Here is a 15,521-nt window from a genome sequence, read left to right as displayed (position 1 = left end):
CATCATCCCTAATGAATTTTTTTACAGGCTTGTGACATCACTTATCTTTGCATGGCATGTGTTGTTATTTACAGAATAAGTTAGCCGACTCAGATGTGCCAACATCTCACAATGCAGTACGTTCATTTAAAAAGAAAGTTTCCCACATGTCCACGGGTTTTCAAAACACTGTAATTTTCGGAGTGTTCATCTCTTGACCAACATCATCAGCTGACTGGCACACGTTCTTGAACACCTGAAGTTCTCCACACACCTGAAACCTGATCAGAGAACACACCTCAGAGGTTGTGTCAAATCTTTGGGGAACAGGAAGAAGCTGCAGGGAGTCAGATCCTGTGCTGTGAGTGTTGTCATGTTGGAGAACCCGGTTGCCACGGCGCCACAGTTCAGGTCGGTTCAGAACACCACAGTAGAATTCGGTGTTGACAGTCTCCTGGGGGACAAATTCACGGTGGACAATCCCATGAATGTCAAAGAAAACCCACCTGGTTGCACTCCTGAACAGACAGTAACATGGTCCCGGATCACAGATACATTGCCGTTGGCTTTGTGAAGCATTTCAAGGGTTTCTGTTGCAGATTTCTCTGGTCTGACAGCATTTGATGGGCACCCTCTTCCCATGTCCACAGAGAAACCACAGACACCCGCATCACTGGTCACAAGGACGTACTCAGGAAAACGTACTCACAAAGGTTTCGGATTCTTTCTGCTTTGTGCTCGTCGAGATTCAAGAGCTCTGTGTGTTCGTGCCATTTCTCTGTCCAGCTCTCACTGCTGTTTTAGTTTCTACTTCCATCTCTGTGATCTTGGTGTTCAGCTGTTACTTTACTGTTAACTGATGGTCTACAGCTCCATCAGAGCTGCTGAGGTAAACCGACCGTGTGCTGCTCTGCATCACAGTAAAAGAGTTTCACCGGTGACCCAGCAGGATGCTTTTATTGTGAAGAAGTTATAGGACATCCAGAGTTACACCCTTTGAAAGCGTGAAACTTACATGCACGTAAATGTCATGTGACCAAGGTCCTGCAACAGAGGCAACAAATGGCAGTATAAATGGCAGTTTAAATGGCAGTGTAAATGTCAGGGTAGCATGATGGCATTAGTCCCAGATGGCCATGTGGGACGATGAGGTTCAAATCCAGGAGATGACAAAGTTTTTGTTGAGTTGTAGTTTTTTTGTAACCATGTTTGTATTTTTCACAAACCCCAACCATGTTTTTTAGCTGTAAGTTTCATTTTCCTGTAAACCACATGTCTGTACGCATGCTGTAGGTTTCATTTTTGTTCACTGCAGGAAAACGTGTAACTTTCACGCCTGCACAGCGCAAAGCGTGTCTGATTGTGGTTTGGCCGTGGTACCGGCTGGAACGTGTGTCACCAAGTGAGTGGTGCTTTATTGGACACCTTCACCTTTACTGTGCAGTTCAGTGGAAAAACACTTGCAGCAGCTCAACTGATGGCAGATGTTCACAGCCCCCCCCCCCACACACACACATACACACACAGTGTCAAGATGTGATATCGAAGAATTTCAAGTAATTCAGATTTTCTTGATGAAGGACTCCACCATTTATAATCTCGATATAGAAGGAAACTGCTTAAAAAACATCTTGATTCATCAATAATAAGGATTTTTATTGACTAATGTTCTTCTTGAGCTCCAATTATATACAAATGTTGTACATCCGCCTTCCATGGACATACTGTGACCTGAACAATACCATGCTCAAGTGAAAAATGTGTTCCCGTTTGGGTTATTTGTTTGACAAGATCAATCAGATGACTGATGGACACACAGCAGATCTGTGGCAGGTGGTGTTGGTTCGTTCCCAGTGTAGCAGAGACCGTCTGCAGTGTGCTACCTCTGGCTCATTTACAGTCCTTCTACTGTTAACCACTAAACACTGTGACCAACTGAAATGCAATTCATGGATTCATTAGCCAAAGGATGTAAGACATGAATGGAGTTGTTGAAAGACTTATTTTCGTCGCTGTGCTAAAAGTCTCACCTGCTTCCAGTTATTTGCTTATTGGGTTTATTTGTTCCTGGATGGACACAGATGAAGTTTATATCAGATTTAGCATGAAACAACAAACAATCAGTGTTTCTTTGACAAAATGTTGTCAGACTTGGCACGTTAATGGGTTGAGGCATTTATGTCTTCTTATCTGCTGAGGCAGATGAAACCGTCATTACAGGATGATTTTGGTGTTGTCAAGTCCACCTTTCTAACCTACAGCATGTGTGTGTACATCATGTGTGTTGGTGCATGCTTCATCCTTCCACATGAGTTCGAATCCTTCTGAAGCCCTGAACAGCGACTGTGTGTGTGGTTGAAGGAGCTGGAGAATGCAGTGGCAGTGGAGAACCTGGAACTTCAGGAGCAGCAGTCAGACCGAAAGGAGCTGGAGGAGACCTTGGATAAGTTAGAAAAACACAAGGAGACGCTGGTGCAGGAAATAAAGGCAACCAGACAGCTGTGCTATGAAGAAAGCCAACAGGTAACGATGAGCTGATAATGAACAGATTCTTCTTTCTCTCTTACAATGTATGAGTGCTTCTTAATTTATTTGGTACACTATGAATTTATGTAAGAAAAGTGCTTCAGATCATTTTTGGTAACCAATTTGTTGCTAATCTTCCAGATGCTTATTTCAGTATTTTAAAGATTAAAGATATCCATACCATATGTATGCTGGTATTTTTAAATGCAACCCTGTTTCCTAAAAAGTTTGGACGCTGTGTAAAATGTAAATGAAAACAGAATGCAATGATTTGCAAATTACATAAACCCATGTTTAGTTGAAAATAGACCAAAGACAACATATCAAATATTGAAACTGAAGTTTTACTGTTGTATTAAAAATATCTGCTCATTTTAATTTGATGGCAGCAACACGTCTCTAAAAAGTTGGGACAGGGTCAACAAAAGACTGGAAAAGTTGTGTAAAGATTCAAAAGAAAACATCTGGTTGAACATCTCACGACTAATTAGGTTACCATGGCAACAGATCAGTGACATTATTGATCATTTCAGAGAGGCAGAGGCTCTCAGCAGTGAAGATGGGGAGAGGTTCACAACTCCGAAAGACTGTGTTGGAAAATAGTGCAACAATCTAAGAATAATGTTCCTCAACATAAAACTACAAAGAATTAGTGGATTAGTGGAGAAATCTCTGAACACAAGGGACAAGGCTGGAAACCAATATTGGATGGTGGTGATCTTCAGGCCCTCAGGCAGCACTGCATTAAAAACACACTATTCTGGAGTGGAAATCACTGCATGGGCTCAGGAACACTTGTGTAAACCATCGTCTGGGAAGGAAGCATTAATGCTGAATGATATAGTCAGGTTTTGGAGCAACATATGCTGCCATCCAGACAACGTCTCTTTCAGGGAAGGTCTTGTTTATTTCAGCAGAACAACGTCCAACCACATTCTGCACGTATTCCAACAGCATGGTTCTCTAGTAGAAGAGTCCTCTGATAAACTGGCCTCCTGCAGTCCAGACCTGTCAATCATTGAAAACATCTGGAGCATCAGGACATGAACAATACAACAAAAGAGACCCTGAACTGTTGAGCAGCTGAAATCCTCTATCAGGCAAGAATGGGACCACATTTCACTTTCTAAACTCCAGAAACTGGTCTCCTCAGTTCCCCAACGTTTACAGTGTTGTTAAAAGAAGAATGCATGCAAAACAGTGGTGAACATGATCCTGTCCCAACTTTTTTGAGATGTGTTGCTGCCATCAAGTTCTAAATGAGCATATTCTGAAGTTAAGAAACCACTCTGTCATTTTAATGTCTGATAATAAGGAGAATAAACCAGAAACAATCATGCAAATATCACCAAAATGTTTTCTGATTGTAAAGATCAGTCAGTATTTTAGTCATGTGATGATGTGTAACCCTTTTCTGTGACACGTTCATTGCCCTCAGCACAGCACCCGCAGGACATCTACAGAGACCTGCCGCACATCTATGTGTGTTTGCGTGTATGTGTGGCTTGTCAGCTTCACACAGACAGAATACTTAGCTGTAACTAGCCATCTTTAATGAAAGACTTCTCTAAAACGATATTGTTTTTTTAATCTTATCTTTTTACCCTTATTTTTCGATCATGGAGAACCCAAAATTTGTGCTTCAGTCAGCGACCTAAAACTTTCGACAGCAATGGAAGGATATCGAAGGACCGCAGTGATGCTTTCCTTTCTGTTTCAACTGTTTAAGGGCAGTGAGATCACCAAGATCACCTTTTTTTGTATTCCATATAAAAATCTCCATATGTTTAAAAATGGATGATTTTGTTTGGGGCAGATTTGCACAGTGGGACTTCCCATCTGTTTTGAGTCCCCCGTGATGACCAGATGGTTATTTAGTCATCACTTTCAATAGTTCTAATGTTGAATGGGGTTTGTGTTCAAAATGAATAACCCAGTGGACTGGCTGTGTCCGTCCCTGCCAGATCCTGTCTCTGCAGGCAGAGGAGGTGCACAAGGAGAGCCAGGTGGAGGAGTACGAGAAGGAACTTGCCAAAGCCAGGTGGAGGCTGAGGAAGCTCAAAGAGGAGGTGAAGCAGGCCAAGAAGAAGGTGGAGGAGGCTGGAGAGAGGAACACTCCTCTGCAAGACTCCATCCGACAGTCCTATGAGGAAATCCTGCAGGTGCATGTTTTAATTGTTTTATCTTTATTTGCTGTAGGAGAAGTTACACACACATATAAACTACACATGGGATTATTGGAGTTAGATAGGCTGACTGGTGACCTCACAACATTAATATGAATACATATAAGAACATGCAACATGAATCAGTGGATTGTACTCCATTGGACCTTTAACACTGATACTAAATACAGCAGAAAGACAGCTCATCAACTTATAATTGGTATGCATCACTTTTAGCAAAAACATAAATGAACTGTTGCTTGAAGATAGAAACAGAAGGACAAAATTAATCCAGCTCTGCAGAAGAATAAAATATATCCATAAACTGCATTGTGATCTACATATGTATGCTCAATTTTGAGTTAGTTTTTATCACTTTAAACTGAAATACTTCCATCCACACAGACAGTCTTTTCACTACCTCAGTTGGGTAGGGTGGCCATTACTAATAAAAACTGGGAAATTAAAAAAAAAAATATATATATATATATAATTTTTTTTTTTTTTTTTTTTTTTTTTTTTTTCCATTGTGTTCTCATATTTGGTCCCTCCTGTCCACTTTGCAGGAGGAGAATACTCTGTGTTCTATGTCAGGAGGTGCAGTCACTCCAGAAAGCCAGCTGGAGGAGTCGACATCTCCCGCAGACAGCACGGACGATCCACTGCCGCTGAGACCATGGGGGAGGAGCCAATCGCTGCCCGCATACGCTGATCTGATCATGGTAATGATGCAGTGTACTACAACCACATTTCACAAAAAGTTGGGATGCTGTGTGAAATATAAATAAGAATAAAATGCAATGATTTGCAAATCTCATAAACCCATATTTAATTGCAAATAGAACAAAGACAACATATCAAAAAGTTGGGACAGCATGTTTACCACTGTTCTGTCGCTATAGAAATGCATCTCGTAGCCATGATTTCATACAACTGCAGGGGGGCTGGTGGACAAACCTCTGTGTCTTTCCCTGTTGATTTTGATATGAGGAATAGATTAGTTTCACTGTGTTTTTACTGAAGACTGATTGATGCACCAAATCACTGCACTTGTACTCCTGACAGTAATCCTACCGACCGCTTTGAATGATAATTTTATATTCATTTCTTATTTACTCCTCGGTCTATTTGAGTCCTCCGGGGCTGCAGGTGAAATGACAAAACTAAAATGTTGATACACGTCATGAGAATACATAATAAATAAACAATAATAAATTAATTGAACGAAATATGCACATATAATAAGAGTCAGATCTTCCTGTGCACTTTATGGTGATATTATAAGTCTTTCAACTTCGGCTACATATTCACACAGGCGGTGATTTTTTTTCCACATCACATCATTCATCATTTAGCAGCTGCAGCTGCAGCTGCTAAATGATGGATTACGTGTTTAACTTCATTATAGTATTTTAAAATTACAGTTTTCTCATCATTTGTGAAATATGTGTCTCTGGTGTCAGAACACTTGTCCATGTTTGTGATTGGTCAGATGCTACAAACTCCTCCTCTTTTATGTGAACACACTCAAAGCAGAAAGCAGAGACAGTTGATAAGCAGCCGTAGTACCGATTATCTCCCACGGCGAGTTTCCGCTTTGTTGAGCAGCTCAAACAGAGAAAGCCTGAGTATGTTGAACCTGCTTCGTAGTCCAGCCATCTGGTCTGAGTTGTGTTGTTTGTGCAGTTTACGCAGTGCAGCAACTCAGATTTTTTTACTTCTGTGCTTAGCTTTAATTTCTGAACTGAAGCTCCCAAAACTTAACCAACATCAAGATTCCCAAATATTTTTCAAAGTTTGTAACATTGTAGACGAGTTTACTTGCAGCAGAAGTCAGCTGAGGAATGGCAGGCGTAGCAACGATTCAGTGATTTGCAGAAATGTGTAGTTGTGGTCTTGAAGAATAAAGCTGTCACTTCTTTTCTCTTTAGTTCCTACTCTGACTGTGTTTGTCTGTCTGCATGGTGTCGGTGCGTCCACCAGGGGGCCGGCGGCTCGTCCTTCTGCAATATCCTCACAGGTACCAGAGAAGAAGACGACAGTGGGACCAGCTCACCAAAGGTAGCGTTGTTACTATAGAACAGCACAAAAACAAAAGAAGTAGATGTGTAGACTGAAGTCGTCAGAGCTGTTGTTACTTTGAGATATTATGCAGCCAGTTAATTTCATATTTTGAATTGATTGTCACATGTTTAATATAAAACCCAGTAACATGTGGTCTGTGTTGTCACGTCTGTGTCACAGATGGACAGATCTGACATAGAGGACGACGCAGAGGAAGAGGAGCTCAACAATGAAGGGCACGAAGAGAGAGAGCAGGAAGAGGCCGCTGTGAACCCCAACCAGTTGGACTTCTTCCAGTCCGACCCCTTCGCCCACTGTCAGAGCGACCGTATGTATCACAAACAATCTAATCAGCTGTCAGCCTCATTATAACTTATTGATTTCACAATTTATTGTCTTTACATGCAAGGAATTTGCCTTTGAATTAGAAACTGAAAAGTAAGACAAAAAAAACTGTACAAAGTCAGAAAAATAAAACTAACACACAAGACAGCTGGTATATTTGAGGGTAAATCAATAAGCACCGTGACGTGCATAGAGCAGTAGAAAGATAAAACCCTGATGAGTGTCTGGTACAAATTTCATCTCTTGAGTTCATCAGTTCCTGAGTTACACATGTTTTTGTGAGCAGTGGACCGAGTGTGTCTGCGATGGTTTTCACACCTGAAACTTAGAGTCCATATCAGTAAAATGGTAAATGAACGACTTACAGTATTAAATTATGATTCAAATAAACTGTCGTCTGTTGGTATTTCTAAAACTAATAAGGCTATCCATCACATAGTGAGAAAACAACCAATTAGTCTATGGAAACTTCACTAACTGAATGAACCACCAATGTGAAGTCTAATTACAAACAAATCTGACAGAGGAAGAAAAAGAAACGGCTCGATTACAATAAAACCATCGTAGAAACTGTCCTCAGGAGGCTCCTCACGTGTGTCTCGTCAGGACATTGGACTGATTCCAGCAGCTCCACCCATAAAACGTCATCATCACTGACATGCAACGCATGTGATGTGTGTATGTCTTGAATCCGTCTCTGGGGAAAGTGCAGCCCATCCTCACGGCATCCATTCACCCACAGTAGCTTGGACGTGTTCAGTGAAGTGTCCTTTGAATGCAGCGAAAACCTGCATGTTTCTGGAAACTAACTGCATTTCGTTTTTCTTTTTTTTAATAATTGTGGTTTATTGTAAATCATCCATGTGCACCCTGTACAGAATTCATGTTTTAACGCCACGTTTTCTCATCACATGACTGGTTATAGACCGTGTGGTGATTTCCCTGTTTATTTCTCTCTTGATTTATAGATGATCTCTTCAATGAGGACTTGTTCCCGAAAACAGACAATTCAGGTGAGTAATAACACACCAGTAAACTACTTCTTATTTTACTTGAGGGGAGCGAAGAGTTCTTGTCCTGGACTTCCCATAAACTGATTCAGTTGTAGTTTTACTCCAGTACTCAACTGAAAACTACCAATTATCTGTTTTCCAGATGGATTTGCTTCGGACCCGTTCAAAGGCAGTGACCCCTTTGCAGCAGACATTCTGTTTCCAGAGGGAAACGCTGGCACCGACGAGGGGATAGGAAATCCCGGTGACGAGGTGGACACCAGTCTGTCCTGCGCTGAAAACAAAGCCTCGACAGGAACTCAGTGCTTTGAGTCTGAATTTCCCGAGGAAGACAGTGACATCGAGATCAGCTACAGCCGAGAGGACCTGGATGCCATCGCTGTGGACGAGTCCCGTGGATTTAAACCCATCCAGAGCTCGTCAGAGGAGCTGGGGCCCGAGCCCATCCGGGGCTGGAAGTCCCAGGGTCAATATTCTATAGAGTCCGACCCGAACGGCTACGAGCTGGATCTTGGTGCCATCTCCCCGCCCTCTGACGTAGAAGAACTCAGTATGGGATCTCTGGCTGGAGAGGTTACCACTGAGGCAACGGCACGACTAGAACAAGGTCGTTATACCCACGTCTATTCTCTCTTTATAAATTTAGAGTTACCTTTGATCGTTCTTTTCAGTGATGACAAACGGTGGATCTCCGTTTTTATGTTTTCCTACTTCACATGGTTTTTAGGTTAATTGTTGAGCTCGTACACAAATATAAACCCCAGAGAATTGCACTAAACACCAAAACTATTATGTTATTTTAAAATATTATGGTCCCCAGTGTTTGACATGTTGATGCTCATGAGAAACCAATAAGTTAGTATCATGTATATGTGTCCCCTGATAATTCTATGCAGTATTCCAGGACAATGATCTCTATTTTTATAACAGAGCTATTTTAAACCTTTTTGTCGACATCTAAATGATGTACGGTTTCAAATTATTTAATATGCAATACTAAAATCTGTTATTTAAATAAACAGTTACATTTTGTTGCTTAGGTCCTTCAAAAGTCTTTATATACCTGACGCCTCATTGTTTTCTGCTGCCAGGTCTGAGTACTGACTCGGCTCCGGCTGTCCCCGAGACAGCTGTCCTCTTAGAACCAGATTGGACGGATGACAGAGCAGAAATTCTGCCCCGTGATGTAACTTCCCATCAGGCAACAGAGTGGGTGAGCAACACTGAAGAGGAATCCAAGAGCCCAGCGACTCCCCAGAACTCCCTAGATTCCCAGAACGTTTTGGTTCAGCCAGACTCGGATCAGAACAGCTTTGAGTTCGGCTTTGAAACAACCAGTCAGTCTTCCTATGACCCATACGGGTTTAAACTCAGTCCAGAGCATTCTAGCCACACCCTCTTAGACCCGGATGAAGCTGAACTGAGCCCAGAACCGTCTGAAAATGACATGACCTTCGACCCTGAGCCTTCCTTTTCTCAACCAGACCAACCGCACTTTGATCCCTACGGGTTCGACATCACTTCCTCCCAGATGGTACGGGACTGTGACCCTTATGGCTTTAAACTTAGCCCCGAGGAAGAGAACCAGGAGGTACTGGATCTCTGTGGCCATGGAAACCAGGAGACAGTGGACATCTGCACCTTTGACAACAATAAACAAAGCGAACCCTCACTCTATAGCAACCAGGAAGTACTGAAACCTCACACCTATGAAAACCAAGAAGTGCTTGAACATTGTAGCCGCAATCAGCAGGAACTGCTGGATTTGTGTAACAATGGAAACCAAGAAGTGCCGGAACCATCTAGCCCTGGCAATAAAGATTTACCTACCCATGAACACCAGGAGCTCCTGGATCTCTGTAGTCATGACAACCAGGAGGTGGTGGAACCCTATCATACCAGTACTGACGAACTACTTGAGCCTTGTAATTATGATAACCGAGAAGTGTTGGAGCCTCGTAGCCTTGGCTGTTGGGAACTGCTGGACTTTACCTGCCCTGAAAACCAGGAAGTGCTGGATTTAGATAGCCATGGCAACCAAGAACTGCTGGATTTCGGCAGCAAAGAACATCAAGACGAGCTGCTTTCAGGGAGCCGTGACAACCGGGAGCTCCAGGATCTCTGTGGCAATGAAAATCAGGAATTGCTGGATTTAAGTAGCCATGACAACCAGGAGGTGCTGGATTTGATAAATCAGGATGTTTTTCCTGAAGCAAACAACAACCAGTGTGTTGTGGAACAAGAACTGAACGTCAGTTCGAACAGCTCAGAAAGTGATGTGGCAGCAGAAGACCTGCTGGGACTGGAGCTCAGTAACACTAATATATGCACTGCCAACCCCACAAACACCAACACCGCTGGCTCTCTCAACACGGCCATCAGCAACACGTCTGCCAGCCGGGACCTCGCTTTGTCCACGGCTCCCAACCGCCACAACGCTTTAGAGGGTGACCTGGGTTTAGTGTTTGGGGCTGGAGGATACATCGCCTGTCCTGATGTAGCTGACGACCTCGAACCCTTGGAAAGAAGGCAGGCAAACCCCGTAGCGGAGCCGGTGCGACCGGTGCGACCGGTCAGGCCTCCTCGGCCGTCTCTCAGGGTGAGTTGGAAACTGCCACGCTGCTTCTGTTAACACAGTCAGCTTCATTATGGAAGTTACATCTCTGTTGTTGCAGTGGTCACACGTTGGTAATAGTCTATTTATTCTGTTTATTTTTAGTTATAAATACCCAACATCTCATCCTAAAAATGATACAATCATTTCAAACCTCCAGGAGCCTCTCCATTACTTCGTCTGTCCAATGAGCACTCATATTGGTCACATTTCCTTACTTACCGAATTTAAGTCTATGAAATGTTTGTTTGTTAACTTCTAACTTTAAATTAAAGTAATTACATTATTTGTCTAGGATTCAAACATTTTATTTCCATCAAGCTCCAGGACACAGGTATATTTTTAAGCATTGCAGTGTGGTTCAAGGAGGGCTAGTGTCGGCCACTTGGTCCACCAAACTGGTCCAAACGGAAATATCGATCTATCCCTATCTCGAAGGATTGAGGTTAAATTCAAGACTTGACTGATATACCTTTACAATTACTGGATGGATGGCAAGAAAATATGGTGCAGAAAATAACAAAATAAAGTAATCAGAATGATCAATTCACTCTTTCTGTTGCAGACCCACATCGTCTGGACAGATTATTTTTAAATATTAGCAGGATAACAAGCTAAACAAAATGGAAACTCTGGGAAACAGTACCATAGTTTCCATGCCAGCATGCTAGCACATTCTGTGTAATAATGTTAGCATGCTACTGTCAGCTTTTAGCCCAAAGCACTGGTCTGAAAACACGACTGCAGACCAAAGTTTGGTTTGCAGTGACGTCACCCGTTAGTTTGTGAACGTTATGAATCCTCCAGTTCAGATTCTGTCCGTCACCATCTTGCTAGTTCGGAGCGGTTTGGAGCAGGAAGTGACCATATTTGGACGAGCTGGGGGAGGAGCCAGCGGTGGATCTGACCGATCTGATCGGAAACCTGACAATACTACGTCCCGCCCACCGATAGCTGTAACCTGACTGCACCGCAGGCCTGTCAATCAAACAGACACGCCCCCAAAAACAGGTCTTCTTGAATCTTCTTTTCTAATGAATGAGGGATTATTTTCAGATGGACCTCCAGAAAACTAAGAAGAAGGAGTGACTTCAGCTAACAACACCGAGATAACTGATGGACACATTTTATTCACTTTGGATTTGATGAGAGAAGTTGAATGGGAGTCTATGGAGCCGGAGGCTTTTTGGAGCCGACCTCTAGTGGCACTCGCTGGTATTGCAGCTGAAGACACTTCTGGATCGGAACCATTTTTCAGACCTGAAGCTACGAATACTTTTATATCCAGTTATATCCAATTACTTTGGCAAATTATTCCCTGAATATTCCCCTCTACAGCGTCTGATGAGCTCAGATTACAGACACTAACAGTTTCAGTCAGTATGAACTGTATGTGCTGCAGTTGTCTTGATATTAACTTCCAACACAAGTGACTGATGCAGAGACTCTATAGACAAACTGCACTGTGAGACAGACTTGGAGATAACATCCCATAAAACAATAATTTTACATCTGCATTTAAAAACAAAAAGCAGCTATAAAGGCTGTTCACCGGTTCTGGACTGGCAGCTCATCTACTTTTCATGGAAGCCACTCAGAGACCGCGGCAATCTGAACAGAGCAGATCGGCCGGGCAGGAAGTCAGACGGAAAATAAAATAAAATTCCCATCAATTTTCTAAATAAAACACCCATGTGCAAACTCAAGATCGTAAAACACATCACGACATCACCGTCAACTCGGCAGGCTTTAGATAAGGATCATTTTTTTTCTCCTGCTACAGACACGGTATGTGAACTAGTTTCACAATAAACAGGAGGATGATTGTTTTTAATGACTAAAACACAGCAGCTGTATGAACAAAGAAGGAAATAACAACTTTAAACACAAAATGGACTAAAAAGAAGCCGTTGAACAACATTTACGTGCGAAAGAAGAACAGAAATCAAGAAAACATGACCAGACAAAAGACTTTGCATTTCGGTGGGATATGAAGCCGTGCAAAGAACACAATGTGATGAGCCGTGCTCAGGGGAAATGCGGGTAATAGTCAATACTACAACTACAACTCAACTCTGAGGTTATTATTATATTATCTGGGATAATTTCAGCAGCCTCATTTACACCACACAATTTCTACCCATTAATGCCAGAAGGCATTATAACTGAGAGTTTGCTGGAGGAGTATTCATTTTACAGGTCTTTAATTTTTTTGACAAAGGCAGATGGAAGATTCCCTTCTGTGTGCCGGTCAGATCAGAGGCGGAGAGAAAGGAAGCGACAGGATTTATAGGAAATATAATCTGAATCTGGACAAACACAAGCGCTGTGAGATCAAATCTACTAGTAGTTTGGATGCTGCACTCAGTTTGTTTGAGACAAAGGTTTTTAAAACAGCGAGGACTCTGCTGGGTGGGTCGTACAGGAGTTACAAGACGGCCACAAGGGGACAGCTGAGGGGTTTCTGACAGGTGGTTCAGCCAATCAGGAAGCAACCCAATTCCATTGGGTTCAAATCTGTGTTTCTTGCACTGATTTTGTGAATACATGCATCAATCTGTATACATGCATCAATCTGTATACATGCAATCTAGTGCGTACAAATGTGTGTGTGTGTGTGTGTGTGTGTGTGTAAACTCAGACTGCGGTGTAACCAGTAGCTGTGCAGCACTGCTGAATGTTAAATGGATGACCTCCCTGTCACCTCCCCATTTCTCCGTCTCCATCCCAGTTCGTTGTACCGTCCACTAATCTGATTACCGGCGTTCAGCTCTTTGAGGCAGAGTAAAAGGTGTGTGTGTGTGTCATCAGCATGATTAATACATGTTCATAATGCTGGGATGCCCCACTGAGACAGAGTGCAGAAAGTAAGTCTTAATAACAGGAAAACATACTATATAGTACTGCAGTAATGGTGGATAAAAAAGCAGGTAAACATATACCAGAACAAACTGAAGATGAATTTATAAACATTATTGAATTGTTTCTATTTATTACAGTCACCCCAATATTTAGGTTATTAATAATCATATTTAATAATGAATGGGATCTGGCCTGTACTACATTGGTAGTGATTATATCTCATATCCCACAATCAGTTTACTGAATTTAAGACAATTTAATTTATTTAAATGTGGAAAAAAAAGCTAATGAATGTTATGCTATGCTTTTCATACTCAAAAAAAAAGTGTAAACAAAGTTTCCAAAAAAGTTGGGATGCTGTGTTAAATGTTAATAAAAACAAAATGCAATGATTTGCAAATCATGCAAACCCACATCTTACCTGAAAATAGTCCAAAGAAAACAATGTTGAAAATGAGAAATGTTATTGTTTTACTGAAAATATGTGCTCATTTTGAATTTAATGGCAGCAACATGTCTCAAAAAAGTTGGGTCAGGTTCTACAGAATACAGGAAAAGTTGTGTCATGCTAAAAAAAAAAATACCTTGTAACCAACTAATTAGGTTACCATGGCAACACATCAGTAACATGATTGGGTATAAAAGATGATTTCAGAGAGGCAGAGTCTCTCAACAGTGAAGATGGGGAGAGGTTCACCACTCTGAAAGACTGTGTTGGAAAATAGTTCAACAATCTAAGAATAATGTTCCTCAACGTAAAACTACAAAGAATTAGTGGATTTCATCGTCTACGGTTCATAATATCATTAAAAGATTCAGAGAATCTGGAGAAATCTCTGAACACAAGGGACAAGGCTGGAAACCAATATTGGATGGTGGTGATCTTCGGGCCCTCAGGCAGCACTGCATTAAAAACACACTATTCTGGAGTGGAAATCACTGCATGGGCTCAGGAACACTTGTGAAAACCATCGTCTGTGAACACAGTTCATCGCTGCGTCCACAAATGATGTTAAAACTCTCCAAAGAAGAAACCAGATAGAAACATGATCCAGAAACACCGCCGCCTTCTCTGGACCGAGATCATTGAAGATGGACTGAGGTGAAGTGGACAACTGTCCTGAGGTCTGATGGATCACAATCTGAGATTCTGTTTGGAAATCATGGACGCTGCATCCTCCAGGTTAAAGAGGAGAGGGACCATCCAGCTTGTTATCAGCTCAGTTCTAAAGCCAGCATCTGTGATGGTACAGGGATGCATTAGTGCACATGGCATGGGTATCTTGAACATCTGGAAGGAAGCATTAATGCTGAATGATATATTCAGGTTTTGGAGCAACATATGCTGCCATCCAGACAACGTCTCTTTCAGGGAAGGTCTTGTTTATTTCAGCAGAACAACGTCCAACCACATTCTGCACGTATTCCAACAGCATGGTTCTCTAGTAGAAGAGTCCGCTGATAAACTGGCCTCCTGCAGTCCAGACCTGTCAATCATTGAAAACATCTGGAGCATCAGGACATGAACAATACAACAAAGGAGACCCTGAACTGTTGAGCAGCTGAAATCCTCTATCAGGCAAGAATGGGACCACATTTCACTTTCAAAACTCCAGCAACTGGTCTCCTCAGTTCCCAAAGATTTCCAGAGTGTTGTTGAAAGAAGAGTTGATGCAGCTCAGTGGTGAACATGATCCTGGAACAACTTCAAAATGAGCATATCTTTTTCATAAAACAATAACATTTCTCAGTTTCACCATTTCATATGTTGTCTTGGGTCTCTTTTCAATTAAATATGGGTTTGAATTATTTGCAAATCCTCTCATTCTCTTTATATTTACATTGTTATCATGGGTTGTAAAACATTTATATTATCCACTCCATGTTAACATATTTTACAATAAAAAGTAAAAAAAAGATGAAGATTTGAAGCATCTGAAAAGGTATCTGGAG

The 15,521-nt window shown here is 41.9% G+C and overlaps 1 protein-coding gene across 5 annotated transcripts in view; it reads left to right on the top strand.

The window, feature by feature from the left end:
- The window catches only part of LOC138212747 (uncharacterized), a 41,127-nt gene that overhangs the window by 12,009 nt on the left and 13,597 nt on the right, over positions 1-15,521 (top strand). For all 5 annotated transcript variants that reach the window (XR_011179491.1, XM_069173269.1, XM_069173270.1 and 2 more), the window contains 8 exons: positions 2,341-2,502; positions 4,470-4,667; positions 5,237-5,392; positions 6,654-6,731; positions 6,915-7,062; positions 8,048-8,092; positions 8,235-8,699; positions 9,184-10,691. Coding sequence is in view for 4 of the 5 variants with exons in the window: in XM_069173269.1 (XP_069029370.1) it covers positions 2,341-2,502; positions 4,470-4,667; positions 5,237-5,392; positions 6,654-6,731; positions 6,915-7,062; positions 8,048-8,092; positions 8,235-8,699; positions 9,184-10,691 (2,760 nt within the window). In the remaining variant the exon portion in view is untranslated. The remainder of the gene's footprint in view (positions 1-2,340; positions 2,503-4,469; positions 4,668-5,236; positions 5,393-6,653; positions 6,732-6,914; positions 7,063-8,047; positions 8,093-8,234; positions 8,700-9,183; positions 10,692-15,521) is intronic.

This window comes from Embiotoca jacksoni, unplaced genomic scaffold, assembly GCF_022577435.1.
Source record: "Embiotoca jacksoni isolate LCO1_2020_lvr unplaced genomic scaffold, fEmbJac1.0.p SCAF_59, whole genome shotgun sequence".
NCBI classification, from domain to species: domain Eukaryota; kingdom Metazoa; phylum Chordata; class Actinopteri; family Embiotocidae; genus Embiotoca; species Embiotoca jacksoni.
Note: the sequence above shows the minus strand (reverse complement) of the source record. Positions and strands in the feature narration are given on the sequence as shown.